The sequence below is a fragment of the Schistocerca gregaria genome, chromosome 3 (assembly GCF_023897955.1).
Source record: "Schistocerca gregaria isolate iqSchGreg1 chromosome 3, iqSchGreg1.2, whole genome shotgun sequence".
Classification (NCBI taxonomy): domain Eukaryota; kingdom Metazoa; phylum Arthropoda; class Insecta; order Orthoptera; family Acrididae; genus Schistocerca; species Schistocerca gregaria.
In genome coordinates this window covers 612,031,226-612,053,225 of record NC_064922.1, presented here as the reverse complement: position 1 = coordinate 612,053,225, position 22,000 = coordinate 612,031,226, and the positions used below count along the sequence as shown (strand labels likewise).

Sequence of the window (22,000 nt, the reverse complement as noted above, 5' to 3'; positions counted from 1 at the left end):
ACACTAGATCGCGTGTTAAAAGAGTTCTTGCTTGAAAAAAGTTTCTATTCTCTAGAAGAATTCTATAGCAGAGATAGCTAATTTTTTGTCCCAAATACTATTGTACATTCCTGCCTCAATATATCTTTGCTGTGTTAATCAGATTAACTGGTGATTTGTAAAAAATTATTTGGACAAAATCAGAATGTTGTATCTTGAACTCTGCTTGTGAGTGCAATTTCATCCTACCGATTGTGTTTCCAAGTTGTATTATTAATCTTTGTTTATTGTCCTTATGGAAACTAATGTAATAATGAACTAAATGTTTTTGACTCATTCCACATCCATGTGTTAAGACCCAGAACTGGATCTATGGAATATGGATTGCAATAAATAAATAAATAAACTTCAGAGTGACCACTAGATTGAAACTGGCCAACAGTGGAGAATGAAACATTGGATCCAGACAATATATAGCCTCAAAAGAACCATGGCTTCTTTTTCAAAGATCATCCAGAATGAAGACTGTTTAAAGACACAAAGTGAAAAAACATGATACTTATTGGAAAAAATAACAGTTCTGTTAAACACTTGAAGTTTTATTCACTTCTCTACATAACAATTTGACGTAGTTGGTCATGAGTTTCAGAATTCTCATATTCTACTCTTCTGCCGCCATTATCTTAAAGCAGACAGTGATGGAAATTAAACAAAAGACTGCTCACAAACTTTTGTAGCACAGCTCTCTGCTTTTTCTCTGCTCAGGATCAACCAGCTTTCATAGTAGCTAAGCTCACAACACTGTGAGTGAAGGTTACAAGAAGCTACCCTTGTGCAGTTAATGTGTGTGGTCAAAATCAACTGTGTTATTGAAAATCACGCCAAACTGTGAGGTAAGGAAATGTGGCGAAACAAGCACTATATCATTTGAGAGGTACAGAGATGAGCGAGTTCACTGCTACTAGTATCACATCATTATGTGCCATAATCTAAGAATGAAATAAAAACTCATATGACTCTTCCAAGCTTTGTCAATATATGCTTCAGTACATTAATGTTAAAACTGTTAAATCTCAGATTGCTCAAATGAATACATTTCACTACATGCACTGTTTAAGAAAAAAAATAAGTGGCACTAACTAATGAAGCTAGAAAGCCAAAAACTGTTCAGGATGTGCAAATGAATGTTCTTGCTTGAAAAAAGTTTCTATTCTCTAGAAGAATTCTGTAAGTCTCAACTTGACTGGAGCAATATTTTGGTCAAAATTGGCATTTTTGCGAAAAATTAAAGGCAGTAAATATTAGACACAGAAAGATGAAAATTCGTGCGTAGCATCAGTTTGATATAAAAACATTAACTATGTGACTCCATTACGATACCTCTAATAGCTTGCAAGTAATTTACTAATTTGGAACACAAATGCCCTTATTCATAATAAATTCTCATTTCTGTTAATGATAAAATGTTCTAATTACAGCATTTGATTACATTCATTAAATTATACATCTGTATCAAGTTTCAAGACCTTAATGCAAATAACTATCAATGCAAGAACTTTTAAAAAAGTTGTTTGGAGGTCATGCCCTACTGTCAGTTCCGTTCTAACAATTTTTAGTGGACAAAGTTTAAATGCAGTTGAGCTAAAACTTTGTCAGTAACTAAAGCCAACTTAATTCCACTCATATAAAAATTACAAAGATTTTAAATAGTTTCACGACAAAGTTATTAAATAATAAGTGTCCGAAAAAGTGGCCATGTAAATGCTGTGGACTGTGCATAGTGCAGTTGACATCAGATGTTCCATTTGGCTGTCCACTGTGCCCATTTATAAATATGATCAGCGAGGCAGGAATGGGACACTTCGCACCAAGCTGTCACTCTGTCTGCATCAGACAAAAGCTGGCATATGCTGTGTTTTGGATGATGTCACAGCCAGGTAGATACCAAACATGTTGTCGGTACAAATAGGAAGTGCACTCACGAGGACTGTACACCATCCTGGATAGTTTAGTTTTCTGGAATGAGGCACTTTGTGTAGAGCTATCAGTCTGTCCCTGTCAGTCAAACACTGGCTCACGTGCTGCTTCGGATGACGTCAGTGCTAGGTTCCTACTAAACTTGTTTGGTAAAAGTAGGACATGAACTCGCAAGGACTGTACACTATCCTGGATCACTTAGATTTCACGGAAGTAGCTGTTTGTGTGCTGCCCGTAATGTTGATAAAAGTGGATGGCAAATGGTGAAATCATTTTCCACTTTTGTGACAAGCAATTAACTTTTATGATTAAAAGTCAGGGCAACAGAACATTTTACTTGGAACTTACCATAGAGGTCACCTCTGAACTGCTAATAGTGTTCCTTTATGATAGTGACATTATTGTTATTCTTATCAGAACTATTGTTATGTTTGTGTGTGTGAACTCTTATTAATCAGTTAGAACTCAAAAACTTCTATTTATAGTCATAATTCCTGCTCCAGCTGAATAATTAGCTAGTACAGACATTTTCTTTCAGTGAAGAATAATATGGACTTGCAGACTGGAAATTATGGTCAGTGTGGTCTCCATCACTTTATGGCTGCTTGCAAAAATTGTTTTCTGGCTCTTATAAAAATTGCAATGCTACAAAAAATTTAAGTCATTGCGTCACAGTGTTATTCGATTTGTGAATATTCAGAACGTAAAACCGGCAAAAATTTACTACCAACTGAAGGTAGCATATGGTGACAATGCAATGAAGAAAAGAAATGTGAGAAAGTGGTATGAAATGCTCAACAATGGATGCCCCTCACTCATCACAGAAAACCTGAAGATTGATGTGAACAACAGAACCTTGCAAGACAGCTGAACTCTCTACATATTGCCGATTGTGTTTCCAGACATTTCTCATTCTTAGCTTGGTAAAAAAATCATGTTGGAACATCTCACCTACAACAAAATGGGTTCCATGGCAACCGACTGACTAACAAAAAACTCTGACAATGGAATGAGCATTTATGTTCTTTACATGATGTCACACAGATGGAGATGCCTCTCTTGACGAGATTGTGACTGGTGATGTGACCCAGGTGTCTCATATTGAGTGGCATCATCCTTCATCATCTAAAAAACTGAGAAAATTCAAACACACTCCCACATGAAAAGTTATGGCAATCATCTTTTGGGGTCGTAAAGGTGTTCTTTTGGTGGATTTTGTGCCAAAAGGTAAATGTAAATTGTTAATGTAGGACTAATAAAACTATGGCATGCCATCCAAAATAGGAGGCAGGGAATGCTTTCAGGAGGAATTTTGCTTCTGCATACGCCTCAAGAATTACTGGATCAATTCAGAAGGGAAATTTCTGATGATCCATCATGTAGTTCTGACCTTGCACCTAGCAATTTCCAACTTTTCCAAAGCTAGACGAGTTGCTGGGCAGTGAAACTTTTGGACGTGATCAAAGTTGCAGACTGCAGTGACTTCATGGCTTAATGAACTGGCAGCAGATGGTCATAACCAGATACAACAAATGTTTAAATGTAGGTAGTGATTACAAAGAGAGGTGAGGGAAGCTTCAGGTATACAACGCAATTGCTTTTTTTCCAATAGCTATTGTGTTTTTCATTTTGTATAACATAACAGTCTTTATTTTCTGGATGACCCTAGTAGTTTTAGGAAGAACACTTGTACAATTTTCACTCTTTTGTTAGTTACTGCATCATCTTAACCGTTGAAACCGACTTAAGTTTCTGTCATATTTTTATAATACTCTTATTGTTTTAGAGGCTTTCTCTCAAATTTTCTCTGTATCTTCTTACATTCCGTCTAAGGCATTTATGAATAATATTGCTGAAATTCACTATATTTTATTATGTTCATACTATTGTTTGCTAGAAATTACCGCTTTTTCTTTAACAGCTGCCTCATTCTATTTGAGGTTTTCCTTCCTTTTGCTTTCTTCATACATACTGTTTGCCTAAGTATATTTATTAAATATTTTTCTCTTCATCTCTTGGTATTATCTTCATTTTGTAGTGTGATGAATTTCATGCTTAATTTAATGTGGTATATTTCCATATCCTTAAATGAATTCACATACTCTGTGCTTATGGATTTCTGCCTGGAGTCTGCTTCTTTCTAGCTCTATATCCATGTTACACTCTGTCGTATAAGCCATCACAATCTGAAATTCTAAAGTCGTTTAGGAGACAAACATCCAGCACAATTTCTTTATTATTTGAGAGAATGTGCTCCGGTTTAATTTTTAGGACTATTTGGTTCTTGGCAAGACTAATTTTCATCTGATTTGTTCCAGAAGAAAGTGTTTAGGATGAACATTTTGTTTCCTGGCAACTTCTGCCACTGAACACATGTCATTTCTGGTATTCTATGTTTTCACCTAAAAGAATCTTTCATTAGTTTTTGTCCACTTTGCATTAAAATGTCATCTAGTAATGAAATTTTCTGCTGTTTTTCAGCTTCTGTAGTTCATCATAGAAATCTTACTGAAGATATCCATGGAAACTTGCATCTGCACATTTTTATCTTAGCTGTGCTAGTAGTTGAGCCTACTGTAGCTAAGTTTTGGTCAGTATACTGACTCTTTGTGAATTCCTATTTCTTAATTTTTATTTAAGAATATTTTACACAATTATATTCTGAGCCACCTCACCCTTAAGGTAGATAGATTTTGTTGCAGATATTTATGCCATAGGAGTAATATCATCTTATATACAGATGTTTATAGAATTCAGTATTTTAACCACAGAATCATAATATATTTTCTCTGAATTTGTTCTAGTTAGTCTCTGTTAACTTTAATGCATTATTATATTTCATGAAGGGAGTGAACAAAGCTGCTACTAAAATCATACAAAATGTTAGACAGGCAGCACAATCTAAATCTGAACAGAAGTTGAAAAGGTAAGTTCTGTCTCATTACTCCTCCCCTTTTTTTAAATTTAACTTCTGTAGTACAAAAGACAAATAATTTTATGAGTTCACCTGAAAATATATACACTGTGAGCACATATAAATATGAACTGATGTTATATATTGCATTTATATAACATGCCATTAATTTTATAGTAAGTGCTCAAATAATTCCATAAACAATTTGGAGTGCTACCCCACCTAAAAAAATGGAACCTTAAGCAAACAGTTGTGTGTATTATATTAAATCATATTTTACAATGCCATATTTAAAGGTTGAGCATTATGTAAGATACTGGAGCAAAATGCAGTTTCAAAAGCAACACCATTTATACAACATGTAAAATTAAAATCCTCACACTGTAAAATGTGAAATTTGAGTACTATATTTGCTTCCCGACAGTTTCATATAATGCAGACATATAAATTTTACATACAAAAGTAATTTGTATAGGATGCTGATTGTAACAGATGATGTGCCATTACTTTTTCTTTCACCTGCTGCCTTACCTGATACATCTGACAAGCAAAGAGCGTTGCTACCCATGCTGCATGTAGAAGAGCATTGCCAGCAACCCAGGCAACCCATGCATCGCATTTTGCCATATTGAGAACAGCTGGAAGAAAATAACATGTTTCCAAGCACATCACAGCAAACAATCAAAGACAATACTGCTACACAATATTTTCAATGACGACAGATTACAGATGTTTTTCAGTAAATTTACAGAGAACTAGAATTAATTAATGTGATCCTTGGGTGGCTGAAATCCTTTGTATTTGGTCTAAAATACAATAGAATAATAGCTCTAAAGTTCAGTTTTTTAAGGTATGAAGGTCAGTGCCTGGATAACAATTTCCTAAGGTAATAATATAAAACAAAAATAATAATAAAAAATAAAAATTGCCTTTCACTATTAGGGGCTTCCAGAGCGCTGTTAAGTAAAAAAAAAAAAAAAAAAGAAAAAAAAAAAAAAATTGAGTTAGATTGTAGTCATGAAGTCACTGGTATGAATTCCACTGGTGGCATAGTTTTTTATTAGTTTTCATGAATTCTATAATCACTGAAAAACTGAGATGCTAATTAACAAATATGGAATCATACATTTTTATGAAAAACAAATACCCTTTTATTTCCAGTTACTGGGCATATGAAAAAAAAATTAAAGTTTGATACAAACATGCAAAATGCCTTTTTGTTACACGAAGAACATATAAATCAATAATAATAATTATATTCAGTCTCTAGAAATAAAAAGCATTTGGTGTTATATTTGAAGCTCTGCATTTTTGTATCAAAGTTCAATTTATTGTGAACTCACATTTTCATGCAAATATTAATTAAAACAAAAAGATGTTTTTAATAAAAGTTTCATTATGTATTTTTTAATTAACATTTTTTTGTTAGTAAATACATAATTCACAAAAAAGTAAAAAAAAAGTAGTATACTACTGGTGAGATTCAAACCAGTGACCTTATGATTCAATCCAACTGCACTAGGCATTGAGCTACTGACTAATTCATTGATACACTTATAGGTGTCTGCAAGGAGGGAGGCAAGTGGCACAAAAAAACACTTGCCCCCAATTTGAATTGGGTGGCACAGGCTTTTAATTCATTACAGAATTTTCATCCTTTTCTAGAAATAAATTTCTTCAATTCTAATAAACAATTTTGGTATTGATGCCACCTCCCTTTACACTAACGTCCTAATGCCCACAGCCTTACCACTATTGACCACTACCTTTCACAACACAGGACAGTTTCAAAACCAACAACCTCCTTCCTAGTCATCATGACCAACTATGCCTTCACCAATAGTTACTTCTCCTTTGAAGGCATTACCTACACACAAATTTGGGGTATGGCTATGGGCACCCTTATGACACTATCCTATGCCAACCTGTTTATGGGCCATCTAGAGGAATCCTTTCTAAACATCCAGAATCCAAAACCCCTTACCTGGTTCAGATTCTTTGATGACATCTTTGTGATCTGGATCGAGGGTGAAGACACCCTATCCACATTCCTCCAGAATCTCAACAGCTTCTCCCCCATTTGCTTCACCTGGTCCTACTCAATCCAACAAGCCATCATCCTAGATGTTTACATCCACCTCAAAGATGGCTACGCCAGTACCTCCGTGCATATCAAACCTACTAACCACCAGAAATACCTCCACTTAGATAGCTGCTACCCGTTTCATACTAAGAAGTCCCTTCCATACAGTCTAGCCCCTGTGGTCATCGCATCTGCAGTGATGAGCGGTCCCTCCCGAAATATACCGAGGGTCTCACTGAGGCCTTCACAGACTGTAATTATGCTGCCTACCTTGTACAAAAACAAATCTCCTGTGCCCTATCTTTCCAATCTCTCACCACTATCCGGCCACATGGGCGGCACTCTCCTCATAACTCAGTACCACCCAGGACTAGAGCAACTGATTACAGCCTCTGCCAGGGTTTTGGCTGCCTCTTGTCATGCCCTGGAATGAGAAATGTCCTGCTGACTATCCTTCCCACCCCTCCCACAGAGGTATTCTGCTGTCCACTGAACCTACACAATGTGCTCGTCCATCCCTAAACAACCCCTGCTCCCAACCCCTTACCTCATGGCTCATATCCCTATAATAGACCTAGATGCAAGACCTCTCCCACACATCCTTCCACCACCACCTACTCCAGTCCGGTCACAAACATCACCTATCCCATCAAAGGCAGAACTGCCAGTGAAACCAGTCACGTGATCTGTCCGCATGAATGGCCACCGACAAACTGTGGCCAAGAAACAAGTTGCTGAGCACGCTGCCAAACATGACATCCTTCATTTAAATGACTGTTTCACAGCCTGTGCCATATGGATCCAGCCCACCAACACCTGCTTTTATGAACTGCACAGATGGGAACTCTCCCTTTAATATATCCTACGTCCTAGTAACCCTCCTAGTTTCAAACTCCATTAGTCCTTGTCCTCACCCATCCAGTCCCTATCCTGTTCCCTTTCCAGCACTACACAGCCCTCATTCTACCAACACATCCTGTCTTTTTATTTCTCTCCTTTCCCACTCCCTCTCTGCCCCTCCCACCTCTCCCCAGCCCCCTGTCTAACCTCCCAACTGCACCTAGCTGCCCTACCCTATCTCCAAGTCGTACTTGCAAGCTCTCCAGCAGCACTTCACTGTCCCATACCCCTATCCTACTGTCCCTCCCCCTCCACCCTCCCCACGTGTGTGTGTGTGTGTGTGTGTGTGTGTGTGTGTGTGTGTGTGTGTGTGTGTGTGTGTGTGTCATCTATTTTTGAGAAAGGCCTTGTTGACCGAAAGTTTATTCTGTGAGAATATTTTTCTTGTGCCTGCCTGTGACTCAGCATCTTCACTACATGGTGAGTGGCAACTTTCCTTTTCATAATATTGTTACAGTCCATCCTGGTTTTTCCATTTTTCAGTTCTAATAAACTGCAGATTCGGCACTGGTGAGCAGAATAGAAAATACTGTGATTTCAGCAATTACTATGTAGATGATACCCCCAGGAGCGGGTTTGGTGGGCTCGGACCGCAGAGGGAACACCTAGAACCGCAGCGAACGGAAAACGGAGCAGCAACGCTCCAGCAGGTTGCAGGGAATGGGTGCGGACTACAGAGGAAGCGCCTGCAGCCGTTGGTGGAGGGGGGAGGCCATAGGCATAAATACTGGACCAGGTCCACTTGAGGAGCAGTCTCAGGTCGCACCTGATGAAGGTTACGAGCTACATGGCCGAAATATCGTGCAAGTACGACGCTGATATCCGGCAGAACACCCGACAACCCAAGATTTCAATACTTTTAGCATCTTACATGCTCCCTCCATGCCTCCTGACAAAATTTTCCGGTCTTCCATGGATACACTGCAATATTTTCTACTTGACAGCACTGGAAAACCTTATATCTTCAAAGGTATTTTTTTTTTTTTTTTTTTGTAGTTTCTTCAGCACTGCACTGTGCTATTTCAGCAAATCAGTGCCCAGACACTGATCTTTATATCCTCTAAGTATGAGGCAAACAGAAGAATGCCGCTTCATAAGGTTCTCTTTTGAATACGAAGTTTTTATTTTTGACGTTGAGTTGTGTACATTTAACGCATTGCTTAGCAAAATAAGCACAGAGCAGAGGAAACAGAAACACAGCCAAAGAATGAAGAGGTTTTGGGAAGAGAATAGGAAGAAGGAAAAAAGGAAAAAGTGAACAATCATGTAGCTAACATTCAAGTTAACCACTGCTCTGGAGGAGGCAAAAATGTGTAATAATAATAAACTGCTATTGCCTGCTGCATGCCCAGGGTTTCATACTTCAAGTGATGATGAAGCAGGAGTATGAATCTTGCTAAAAAACGTGAATCGAACTGGTCCTGGAGGTAACACTCTGCTGTAGATCTTTGCCTATGGTACTTGGTGAAAATGGCCAACAGTTTTCAAGGTGCAAGAGAAAATATTTCATGACTTGGAGGGTCCAAAGGCCTAAAGGAGTAACCCCTGAAGAAAAAAGTAACATTCAGGTGTGCCAACCTCATTTCAGGTGGCTTCCTGGTCAATGTCTGCTCCCACCTCTCATGAACTTGGTTTTAAAACTGGATGAGATATAGCCCTGTCTCACATATACACTCACACACAATTAACATGATAACAAACTGTTCAAAAATTAATATCTTGAATGTTTAAATCTAGGGCTCACTACGTGGTCTATACATGACAAAGCACTCCAGGCTACCTACATCATTATGTTTGAATAATTTGGAAAGTCTATCTATCAAATTGGGACAAAATGTAAACACTTCTTTGCACACTCAAACACTGTCTGGAAACCTGGTAAACAAATGGAATTATTACACCACTCAAATAATACAATACCCAGTTACTACCAGTTAAATAACAAAGATTCTTATCATGTGAAATTTAAATTGCGACTAATTCTAGATTACTGAAGTGATACCTGGCCATCAAAATCAAGAACTCAGGTAAAACAAGGCAAACTATGTTTATACTTTTAAGGATCGTCTTTTATTTTTCGGATTTCCATCTCCCAGACCATCATTATACAGAGTCTGGCAGATGGAGATCAAGAACCTGTTCTGACCATACGATGCAGACTTCAATGGCCAGTATTCACACCCCTGGTAATTTTTAGGCATCTTTCTGTGCACAACACATTTTGTGTCCAAACGCTAGAGACATTGTCAAAGCTATAAGGACATCATTAGTTGATTTTTGAACACATAACACATAGGTTCCTAAAAGCATTAGTACAGTGATTGGTCTTGTTAATCTACATAAATGATTACCTAATGACTTTTAAGTACGGTCCAAAAACTTTGATGCTTGCTGAAGACTCAAGCATACTAATCGTCTGTGGAGTTCAAGTATAAGTCACCTGGCCTACGTCCTGAGCAGGATTGCCATTTCAGCAGAGGCTGCTTGTTCCTGTTAAATGCGCAGCCCAAATAGTCCCTATGCACTGCTTCTAAACAGCTAATGAGAAGAGTATGAGAGAAGTCATTCAGGACGCTGCTGGAGTGTTGGTCCAAGATAGGATGTTCCCTCTGGCTTCAGCCTCCAGCTGGACATGATGTGCACCATCTCTTCTCTTTCCTGATTGTTCAGACTGTGTTCTGTAACGACATCCTTCCATTGCCATCTTAACTGATTAATGGTCTGGCATTCTGAGTTGGGTATGTCCACTTATATACTATATATACCAGAATGCGGCCTCATTTCCAAATTTTGTTCCCTTCAAATGCTCACATCCTCTTTTATCCTGACCAGGACACACTGCAACTGTACAACTGCAACAGTGTTTACCAACATACTACCTTTGACCACTTATCTCTCTGAAATCTCCCCTTGTCCTCGAAATAGATGGGTTCTTCCTGTCCTCCTCAACCTTTCCAAAGATCTCTCTTCTTCCTCCCTAAGGATGGTACTAACTGTTCAAAAACAAGGAATCATTTTTTTCTGAAATTAAGTACCAGCTAAAAATTCCCTCTCCTCATAATTTTACAGTTTTTGCAAATTAATTTTCCTTTTATATATTAATTAGTTCTACTGTAATGACTGATTATCCATTTACGAAGGCAGATTGTCTTATTTCCATAACGTTTTTAGACATCTGACATATCTTCTGGCAACACACAAAGTATAGAGGAAGAGCAAATAAAAAGAATGAAATTATATTGAACTATTGAATTTGGGATGAAAATGCATTATTCAATGATAAATAAATAACTATGGATACTACACACACAAAATATTCATAAAAAATTGTGCTAGAATACAGCCTAAAAATGGACATATATGCTTCACTTTTACTTATTTCATTAACACCTAGCTCATAGCTCTCGTATTATTATGGCGTTTACAGGAAATGGAAAATATAAAATTTGTTGAGAAAGTTGATAGGCCAGTAGCTGTTGCCACTGTAAAAATTCATGGTTATCAAACTATTAGGTGTCATGGACATTGAAGGCTGGCACTTTTTGTGGTTTTCTGATATTCTGTGAGATTGTGTGTTCATTTTCGAAAATGCACTGGGAACAAGAGATACATGAGAAGAAAATGATTTTCAAGATTCTTAAAAATCTTCAGACAATGAGGTGTTGTATTTTATGCCAATTTAGGTCATGTATTGTATGAAACGATTGTAAATCCTAATTTTTTAAACTGCAATTGTTGCACATGATTTTCCTATTATTTCAAAGGATTGTGAAAAAGAAAAGAGCAATGGAGGTGATTCATATGGAGTTAAAAGGACAAATTTCTAATAGGGAAGGCTGGCCAAAGAGGATATGAGTGTAGTGAGTGAGACACTGGAACTGTTTTTAATTGCTTCAAGTACCACATTTGACTGCTCAATGAAAGCGGAATTTCACTTTGATCTTGTGGTTTTTTGGTATTTATATGGCATGTTAATTGGTTATAGAAAATATATAAATAAATATATTCAAAGACAACATATTACCACTTTTTCCTGCTGTAAATACTAACAAGTAGTCCATTTTCAATACAAAAAAATACCAAAATTGATAACTTGATGTAGAAAGTTCAAAAACCCAAAAAAGTTTTAAAATTACAACTATGATTAATACAAATGAGTTATGGTTCCCAAAAAAATTCTAGCCACTACATAGGATTTGGCATTTACTTATAGGACCAGTATCACAAGTGTTAAATCTGAATGATAGGCTTACCTTCCCAGATACTGTCACTTGTAACAGGACACATTATGTGCCAAAACTGTACACAACCATACAGCAAAAATACACACATTGTGAGAAGCATTATTAAGTATCCCATGAAATAACGATGATTTCTGGCTCCTGAAAATGTATCGGAATATTACTATTCAAATCTCAACAATAGAAATTTGTAGTAAAAAACAGGCCACACAATAGTTCAATGCATAATAACAGCTTACCTATACAATTTCCAACCCACGGGCAGTGATGGTCAAACTTAGCAACACATCGATTACAAACAGAACAGTGCTTGGATCGGACCGGTCTTCTAACAAGGCACGAGCTGCAGAAACCTTGTGGGTCAAAACCCCCACGTTCTGCCAGTTCAATGATGGTCTGTAACAATCAAAGGGTAATGAATTTATGACAGAAAATTCTATGATATAGAATTTTCATACACAGAAAATCATATTTAATAACTGCCATTAAAAAAAGCTATAAAAATTTATAATTAATATATGATACACTAGCTTTCAAGTTTAGGCTAACAAGGGGCTGGAGGAAATGAGGCTTTCTTGCATTTACATAATAGCCTGAGTAACACAGTCACATATACAGTGTGTGTGTGTGTGTGTGTGTGTGTGTGTGTGTGTGTGTGTGTGTGCGCGTACGCTATTACCAGCAGTGCTATGTGCATCAGCCGCAAAATAGAGGTGGCCCTTTGTGGTCCTTACATTTTTCTGTGAGGAGGTAACCAGCAAAGGGTTTTTGACTTACATGATTTCTTTTTCAGTGTGGCAACTTTTTGTCATAAAAAAGTTTGTTATTTCCAAGTTTTTCCAGGTTGAAATTCCAAATTTCCAAGAACCAATTTTTGTTGTACGCAATAATAAGTTTTACTTTACTAGTTTTGATGGTCATTTGGTAATTTTTTGTGACCAAGTCTCTTATTTGTAATTATTTCAGGCTTAGCAAGCATTAAGAGTTGTAGCACCTATCCTGTATGTTATAAGCCATGCCACCGCTGTAAATTCCTTCTTACCATTGGCTGTCACCATTCTGTCCCATTGTGTGATAACCTCAAGTAGGCACAAACTTTGAATTATTATGTTATAACAATAGACTTTGACAGAACATTGCACAATGCTTCAAACTGGATGTTCTTCACACTATGGCTATTGTTAACATGAAGCTTGACAGTACAAGAAAGTATGCAAAATACTTCTTTGCACTGAAATTGTTAAAAAAGAACTGAAACTTACCAACAAAACATACATGTCCAAATATGGATCTGAATTTATAATTTACATAAAATTAAAAACTCACCTTTACATATCTGCAAATAACAAATTCAAAGCTACATGATAAATTTTTACATGCTCATTACACTCTGCTGCACTTCAGTCATACAATAGGAAATCGACTCAAAGCCCAAGGAGATTTTAGACATCAGCTTGCACAGTGGTGGTAGCCGATATTGAGGCACAGACATTAAAACAATTCAATGCTCCTCTTCACATTTCCTTACACGACTCCACAATTTACTGTTCCTCAAGCATAATCTACAAGTGAATTGTAACAAAATGATTCAGAATATACTTATTTGATCAAGAAATAGTTGACATACCCCTACAGTCTTTCAAAATTCCCCTGGGTCTTTCAGAATTCCCTGAAATTTCCACAACTTTTCCAATAAATTCAATACAAGACACCATCCTGTTTTTGTATTTGTAAGAGATAGGTCTATATGTAGAGTTTATGAGTAGATATAGGTGTGGCTGTTTTGGCCCCTTGGTGGAGGAGTAGTCGACCACTGTCTGTGAATTGCTGGAAGTTGCTTGACAACTCTTGACACACTTCATATGACTGCTATGAATAGCACAGATGATGGAGTTTCAGAGCAATTTTCTGTCACCCACATACACACCATGGAGTATGCCAGTTACTACTGTTGGTGGTACTGACTACAGAGAAGCACAATTTAGTATCAAGAAGTCATCTAATGGTGGCTGGCGGATTGTGCCAAGATCTGGAGTCCATTACATGGGATACATTGTACACTGCAAATTCTAACAAATGAGTTTGAGTCATTGTCTTCCACTAATAATGAGTGACAACCAGCAGTTCTTGTCTTTCCTCCTCAGGCAGTAGTCGCTCCTCTATCAATGATGCGGCATCCACAAAGGGAGAAGAAAAGAATGTTTGGTGTACGCATTTAGAGTATTCGGTTATTGAGAAATAGTGTTATGGAAATAGTGTCACAGGAGGGGGACGAATCACATTTGCTCTCAGAGTGTGTCCCAGGTGGATGTAGCTGCTAGATTGAGGAGACTATCTTAAGACCAAATGAGAGCATGGTTTGAACTCAACTGCAGATCACATCAACACCAACAGCAGCTATTGCCTGGGATATGAAATCCTTCTCAGTTTTTTCAGGAGACTGTCAAAAACCTTGAAAATGGCTAGCATCCCTCATGGGGTCCCAGTACAACTTTGTATTTGCAGTGCTGTTATGGGACTGATAGAGGTCCTCTAATCTAAAACTAAGCGGAGGGTATATACTTCTTGTTTTTTGCAACCTGATCAACAGGGTGAATGGTGAATGGTTGTAAGTCGGCATGGGAACCTCAGGTATGTGTAATACTCCAGAAATAGCCATTGGTTGGCAGAGTACACGTAAAATGTACATGGCTTCTTTTTTTCTTTTTAAAATCAACTCCAATTTCTAAATCAACAGTAGGGAAGACATCCTTTACTAAAACATAACAAATATGAGAGATCTAGAATTCAAAGACATTAATTTTAACTGTCAGAACACTTGGTGTGGAGTACCAGAACTAGAAAGCAGCTCCCATATCTCCTACATTAAGAACTGAAAGTGACAAACTGTAAGCAGAGGCAAAGGAAATTTTTGAAAGTATAGACTGTATATAGGAATGACAGGTTAGAACAAGCTCTTCCAACACTGCCCCATGAGGCTGCCACAGATGGGCACTTGAGCTGGAGCAACATACACTAGGCTCCTCATGATGTGAAGTATTTATAATGATAAGCAAAAAAATTAGATCTAACAAGGTCCAAAATCATCAATCTGACTAGGAGTTCATGAGGACAAGATTAACCGGGGTGGATGGAACTGGATTAATAAGTAGATGCATCTAGCACCTACCAGATTCATCCCCATCATTTGTAGAGCCATCCAAAAACAGCCTTAATTTGAGAGTACTGGAATACCCCAAGTGTTTGGCAATAGAGTAGGTGTCAGCTTTAATGTGGTCAGTATCACCTGAAGTATGTGGGGTAACATACCACTTTCATGAAGTGATGTGCTGCACAATGTTAATGCTCACCAAACATACAGTTAATTTTCATCAGTAGTTTTAGGGAGCTTTGGAACACACGCGAGACAGATGAATTTGTATTATTTGTGCATGTTAATGAGTGTTATGGAAGCAGTATTTCTGCAAGAAGGGGGTTGTTCTGTCCTTTGTCAAGCTTCCAAGCACCTGCTGATTTGGCGATTATTCCGTGTAGTGGCGTCTCTGCCTCTAAGACAAGCTGTACTCCATAAAATAGTGTGCACCCTGAAAATGGCCTATGTGATGAAAAAATGAATAGAGAGTTCTGCTGGAGAGTATGTGCTAAAGCTTATTAGAGAGTGAACACTGAGCTGTTGATAGTTTTGTTCACACTTTATGGAAGTGACAAAGTTAAATTGCTGACAATTGTATATGGGATTTTCCAGAGCTGGATATGAGGTGTGTGAGAAAAGTGCTGAGACTGATTTTTTGTCCAACAAAGTTTTTTTTTTCTTCAAACAACAATATTGTCCCCTCCAAAATAGTTTCCTATGGCAGCTGTACTCCAGCAGAGTAGACGTTCCCAGTCTTCAACTGGTAGTGCCTTTAACATGTTGGCCATATTCTTTTGAACATTCTTCACAGTCCCAAAATGACATGCTTTTAAGATTTTTTCAATTTCAGGAAACGAAAAAAAGTCACAAGTCCTCAGATCAAGTGAATAGGGAGGCTGTGGAACAACAGGAATACCTTTTGAGATAAAAAGTTCTGTGATGAAAGTGGCCATGTGACACTGAGCATTGTCATGGTGCAGTATCCACTTGTATGCAATGTCCTCTCCAATCAATTCACCCTTTTCCTGAAGCTTTCAAGAATACCTTTGTAAACCACTTGGTTGACAGTTTGTCCTGGAGGAACAATCTCACAAGAGCATTCACGCGTTTTCATCAGTTTTTGAAGTTGAACAGCTCCCTGAGTGAAGTTGTTCTTCCAAAAATAATTTGTGTTAGTGAAAATCTTGTACTTTTGATAAGGAATGATTCCTATAGCCCCTGATTCAACTTTTCAAAGGTCCCACTCGCAGATTACCCAAATTTAACACAAAACTCAATGGCATAACATTGCTCTAAATTCCATTGTTCCATCTTCGTAAAAGCGCAACTTCACTGATGGCACTGTTATAAATCATGTGATAGCTGTACAGAGATGACACTCAGAATGAGCATCTGGAAGGGATGAGGACACCAGTCTACACAAGTACAACATCACAGTATCTCCAGATTGCTCACAGTATTGTCAGTCTCATTATTTTTCTCACACACCTCATAAGTTGAAAGAACAGACACGTCTTAAAAAAAAAAAGAGTAGACTTCAATTATTTGGTAATTTTCTGAACCTATATAAAACACGATTTTTATCTACAACACAGGCCAGACTGCATGAGAACCAAAGGTGAAGGACTCAGAGAGTGGGTTGTACCCTGAATAAACAAATCAGTAATTACACATCTGTAGAGCACAGCACAGTAATTATTACACGTAGTTCCTCCCCCTCTGAACATGTGTCAAATACACCAGGAAATGTCGCAAGTATTACTGAAAACATTTTTAGACAACTGTTTTGAACTAGTCCAACAGATCTTTCATGTAAGAAACTTTCTAGGTGTCCGGTCCACAGAAGATGCTATCTTTCTAATAGTGTCAACAGAGAGACCTGAATTAATAACCATGCACTTGTTATTAGATTACAGTGAAGATGGTCAGAATGCCAAAAATATCATTAAGAAAGCTATGGGAAAACGTGTTTGATAGAACTAAGGCATATTCACTAACAACCTACTTGAAAGACATGCTGAGAGCCATCAGTTTAAATTTGACAAACATTCAAGAGTTGGGGATGTTAAAGCCCAAACACATTATACATCATGCTCAGGATAGAAAAACAAATACAAAAAAAGTCCATCATGGTGTAATAGAAGTACTTATATACTGTAGTGAAAAAAATATATTTACACAATCTTGCTATGAACGAAAACACAGCAAAACTGATGAAAACAACACAATTGCAATTTGTGCACCTGTGAGAAGGACTATGGGACAAACCCACAGGTTCTGGATAAGGATCCAGCACAAAAGCATTTCTGGTCACATGCAAAGTCTATGACTGGATCTGAATACTCAACAGAATCTCTCATGGATTAGTGTAGTGTTAAAACTGAAGACATCAGACAGAAGGCTGAAATAGGTTCTGAATTCATACATGATGAAATCACATCATTGTTTGACCACAGCTCACAGTCATAAATGAGACACATTGAAAGAAGCATTCCCAATACTGAGAACCAGTTACACTACTCAAAGTGAACAAGGCACCAAGTCCAGACAGAAGAGCTACTGGATTTTTCATTGAATACATTATAGAACTGGCCCTTTCTCAAAATCTTACATATCAATAATATTTCATGCAGCAAATACTCTCACACAACAGAAAATATTGTGATAACTCATGTTTAAGAAAGTGGCAGTATCCATATCTTACAGAGTCCTAGAGCATACTCTAAGCTCAAACATTATGATATTTTTATGACATTTCACAGAACCAGCATGACAGAAAATAGTAGATGATGATGAACAGGCAGCCTATATATTTACAGATTTCCAAAATGCAATTGACACTGAGCTACATGGCCAACCAGTAACCATAGTATGATCACATGGAGTATCTTCACAGGCATGTTTTTATGATCATAAGGAGTGGCTTCATGGATCAGCTCCAAGGTATTTTGACACATAGAATCCAGGATGTTCTACTGAATAGGGAATCGGGTGAACATGAATGAAAGCGGCAAACTACAGGGACAGATTTCTTACTGTAAATGGAGGAATAAAGGGCTTTGAACAAGTGTCCGGAAATGCATCATTGCCATGGTAGATGGCGTTTACAAATGACAGTTCCTCTGACCCTGTGCCATGTGTTCCTTGTGTAATGTAGGCTGTGTGATTGATGCAGCATACTGTAAGCAGTAGAATGGTCCGGTATTCATGTCAGGAAGAAGCCAAGGTGGTGTTTGTGTATGGTTAAGCAGATGGAAATGGTTGAGAGGCAGCACAGCTATATCAAAACACGTACTCTCAAAGCAACCAACCACATCAAACAACATTTCAAGTTCTTTTTGGGCATTTGCGTTATCATGGGTCCTTCCAGACAAAAGAACGTGCAGGGAGGTGGTGGACTGTGTGGACACCAGATTTGGAGAACCATGTTCTACAGGATACTGAGAAGAATCATAGTACAAGCTCCAGACAAGTGGCACACCAACATGATGTAAGCCAAAGCACAATTATGTGTAACCTGCATGACAACTGCTACTATTCCTATCACCTGCAATCCCATGGAGGCCATTTTGAATATATGTGGTGACGTGGATGGGATGTAGCTCTGTTCTGTGGCCAGGACAATTTGTTGTCTACATCTACATCTACATCCATACTCCACAAGCCACCTGACGGTGTGTCATTGCATGTACATCATTCATTTCAGGACAAAAGTTCATAGCACCTTTTTCCTTCATTTCCAGTCAGGAATCTGTCCCTGCAGTTTGTCAGTATCAATAATGTTCACCCAGTATATAAAGCAGAGTGTATTTATGTATGTCCGGGATCGCCTCCCAAACCCCTGGATCAATTTCAACCAACTTGACACAGAAACAGCAGGCCTCATGAGTATCAGCACTGTGGGATTTATAACCTCCTAGCTCCAATAGCGACACTGATATGGGCAAAAATATATTTTGTCCAGCCCCTGACATACAGGCTGATCTGCAGTATCAATATGCAAAATCAACCTGCTTTTCTGGAAAGCTCATATCTAAAAGGCAAGAAACAATTTTCCGGGCTCTGATATGTAGGCTGCAATTCATGAACCACGTATCATGACTGAATGATATTGGCCTGTTTTAATGACCTGCTTTGCTTATCAGGCTGTACGTCTGGGCAAAATAAATGATTTTCAAGCCCAGGCGTGTTGCGGGAGCAGTATCCACCTGCTTTGCTGAACTGTACTGCAGGGGCTACATGTGCCAAAGAGCTTGTCTGCGGACAGGTTGAAATTGACACAGGGGGGTGGTGGGATGGACAGATGGAGAGGGAAGAGGAAATGGAAGGAAGGAGCGGAGGAGGGGGAGATGCAAAAGGCAGATGGCAGGTGTGGAGGGTAATGGGCAGGTAAAAAGGAGGAGGAGGTGGAGGAGGGGGGGGGGGGGGGGGGGGGGAGAGAGAGAGAGAGAGAGAGAGAGAGAGAGAGAGAGAGAGAGAAGGAGGATGTAATCAGAGTGAGTGGAGAGGACGAAGTGGTCAGAGGCAGTGGGGAGGAAAATATGGTCAGAGAGAGGGGTGGAGGAAATGGACAAAGAGAGACAGAGGAGGAGATGAAGAGACAGACAGAGAGAGTGGAAGGGAGGAGTTAGACAGACAGAGATGGGAGGATGAGGCAGACAGACAGAGGGTGGGAAGAGGGGGACACATGGAGAGGGAGGAGGAGGAGTGTTCAACAAATGTGTCAGATGCAAATGTGGGTGAAGCTGCAGGGAAAGGTTATTGTTCAATAGAAAGGAAGGTAACAATGGGTCCTTCACAGGGAGCATAGTAAGAGCACTAACATTCACAATATATATAACAATTTTTTGATGCAGTCTATAGACTACAGTTCAAGCAGTATTTTGTTGTCTACAAGAGAGAATTGTCACAAAAAAATATGAGGAAATTCAGAAAGACTTCAACCTTTACAGCACTTTTACATCCTGTAATTACGTCACTTTATGACACCAAATTTTTGTCACATGTGATACTCACCCTGATAATAAATGTAAGATAATACTCAAGGAAAAAGCAAGGTTGATGTAGAAACCAATTACAAGAATAACAGTAAACTTCTGGAACTGCCACATCATTTTTATGTTTAGTGGTAACATGAAGAAGTGACATGAAATGGGGCAAGTAAGTACAATCAGTAGCACTGAATGTGATCAGAAGACCTAGATTTGTTGGAAAGATTCTGCAAATAGCATTCTAGCTGTAAAAGAAGTTGCATTCATGGCACTAGTGTGATCAATTCTATAGAGTACTGCATTCTCTGAAATATATGATAGGACCTCTCCATCTGTTACTGTTGCACTAATATTCATAACTTTCTTCCTTTTATATTTCAAAATATGACTGACTAAACATGTTGTTGTTGTTGTGGTCTTCAGTCCTGAGACTGGTTTGATGCAGCTCTTCATGCTACTCTATCCTGTGCAAGCTCCTTCATCTCCCAGTACTTACTGCAACCTACATCCTTCTAAATCTACTTAGTGTACTCATCTCTTGGTCTCCCTCTACGATTTTTACCCTCCACGCTGCCCTCCAATGCTAAATTTGTGATCCCTTGATGCCTCAGGACATGTCCTACCAACCGATCCCTTCTTCTGGTCAAGTTTTGCCACAAACTTCTCTTCTCCCCAATCCTATTCAATACCTCCTCATTAGTTACGTGATCTACCCAATCTTCAACATTCTTCTGTAGCACCACATTTCGAAAGCTTCTATTCTCTTCTTGTCCAAACTATTTATTGTCCACGTTTCACTTCCATACATGGCTACACTCCATAGAAATACTTTCAGAAACGTCTTCCTGACACTTAAATCTATGCTCGATGTTAATAAATTTCTCTTCTTCAGAAACGCTTTCCTTACCATTGCCAGTCTACATTTTATATCCTCTCTACTTCGACCATCATCAGTTATTTTGCTCCCCAAATAGCAAAACTCCTTTACTACTTTAAGTGTCTCATTTCCTAATCTAATTCCCTCAGCATCGAAGTCATTTCTGAAAGTATTTGTATGGAGTGTAGCCACGTATGGAAGTGAAATGTGGACAATAAATAGTTTGGACAAGGGACTACATTCCATTATCCTCGTTTTGCTTTTGTTGATTTTCATCTTATATCCTCCCTTCAAGACACTGTCCATTCCGCTCAACTGCTCTTCCAAGTCCTTTGCTGTCTCTGACAGAATTACAATGTCATTGGCGAACCTCAAAGTTTTTATTTCTTCTCCATGTATTTTAATTCCTACTCCAAATTTTTCTTTTGTTTCCTTCACTGCTTGCTCAATATACAGATTGAATAACAACGGGGAGAGGCTACAACCCTGTCTCACTCCCTTCCCAACCACTGCTTCTCTTTCATGTCCGTCGACTCTTATAACTGCCATCTGGTTTCTGTACAAATTGTGAATAGCCTTTCGTTCCCTGTATTTTACCCCTGCCACCTTCATATATTGAAAGAGAGTATTCCAGTCAACATTGTCAAAAGCTTTCTCTAAGTCTACAAATGCTAGAAACGTAGGTTTCCCTTTCCTTAATCTTTCTAGAAGATAAGCCGTAAGGTCAGTGTTGCCTCACGTGTTCCAACATTTCTACGGAATTGACTAAACATACACTGACTAAACATACAGTGTGTATATTACATATATTTGAATGGCCCTTACACTGTACATGTACTATCTCTACTTAATTTATTATTCAAGTGGCAATTTTTAACCTGCTGACTGTAGTGATATAGTTAGTT

At 38.3% G+C, this 22,000-nt stretch overlaps 1 protein-coding gene across 1 annotated transcript in view; it reads right to left on the bottom strand.

Moving 5' to 3' along the window:
- Window positions 1-22,000, bottom strand: part of LOC126356191 (palmitoyltransferase Hip14) — a 129,978-nt gene that overhangs the window by 36,358 nt on the left and 71,620 nt on the right. The window contains exons 9-11 of the mRNA XM_050006973.1: window positions 12,334-12,490; window positions 12,107-12,235; window positions 5,402-5,508 (exon numbers count right to left, since the gene is read on the bottom strand). Of these exons, the coding sequence (XP_049862930.1) occupies window positions 5,402-5,508; window positions 12,107-12,235; window positions 12,334-12,490 (393 nt within the window). The remainder of the gene's footprint in view (window positions 1-5,401; window positions 5,509-12,106; window positions 12,236-12,333; window positions 12,491-22,000) is intronic.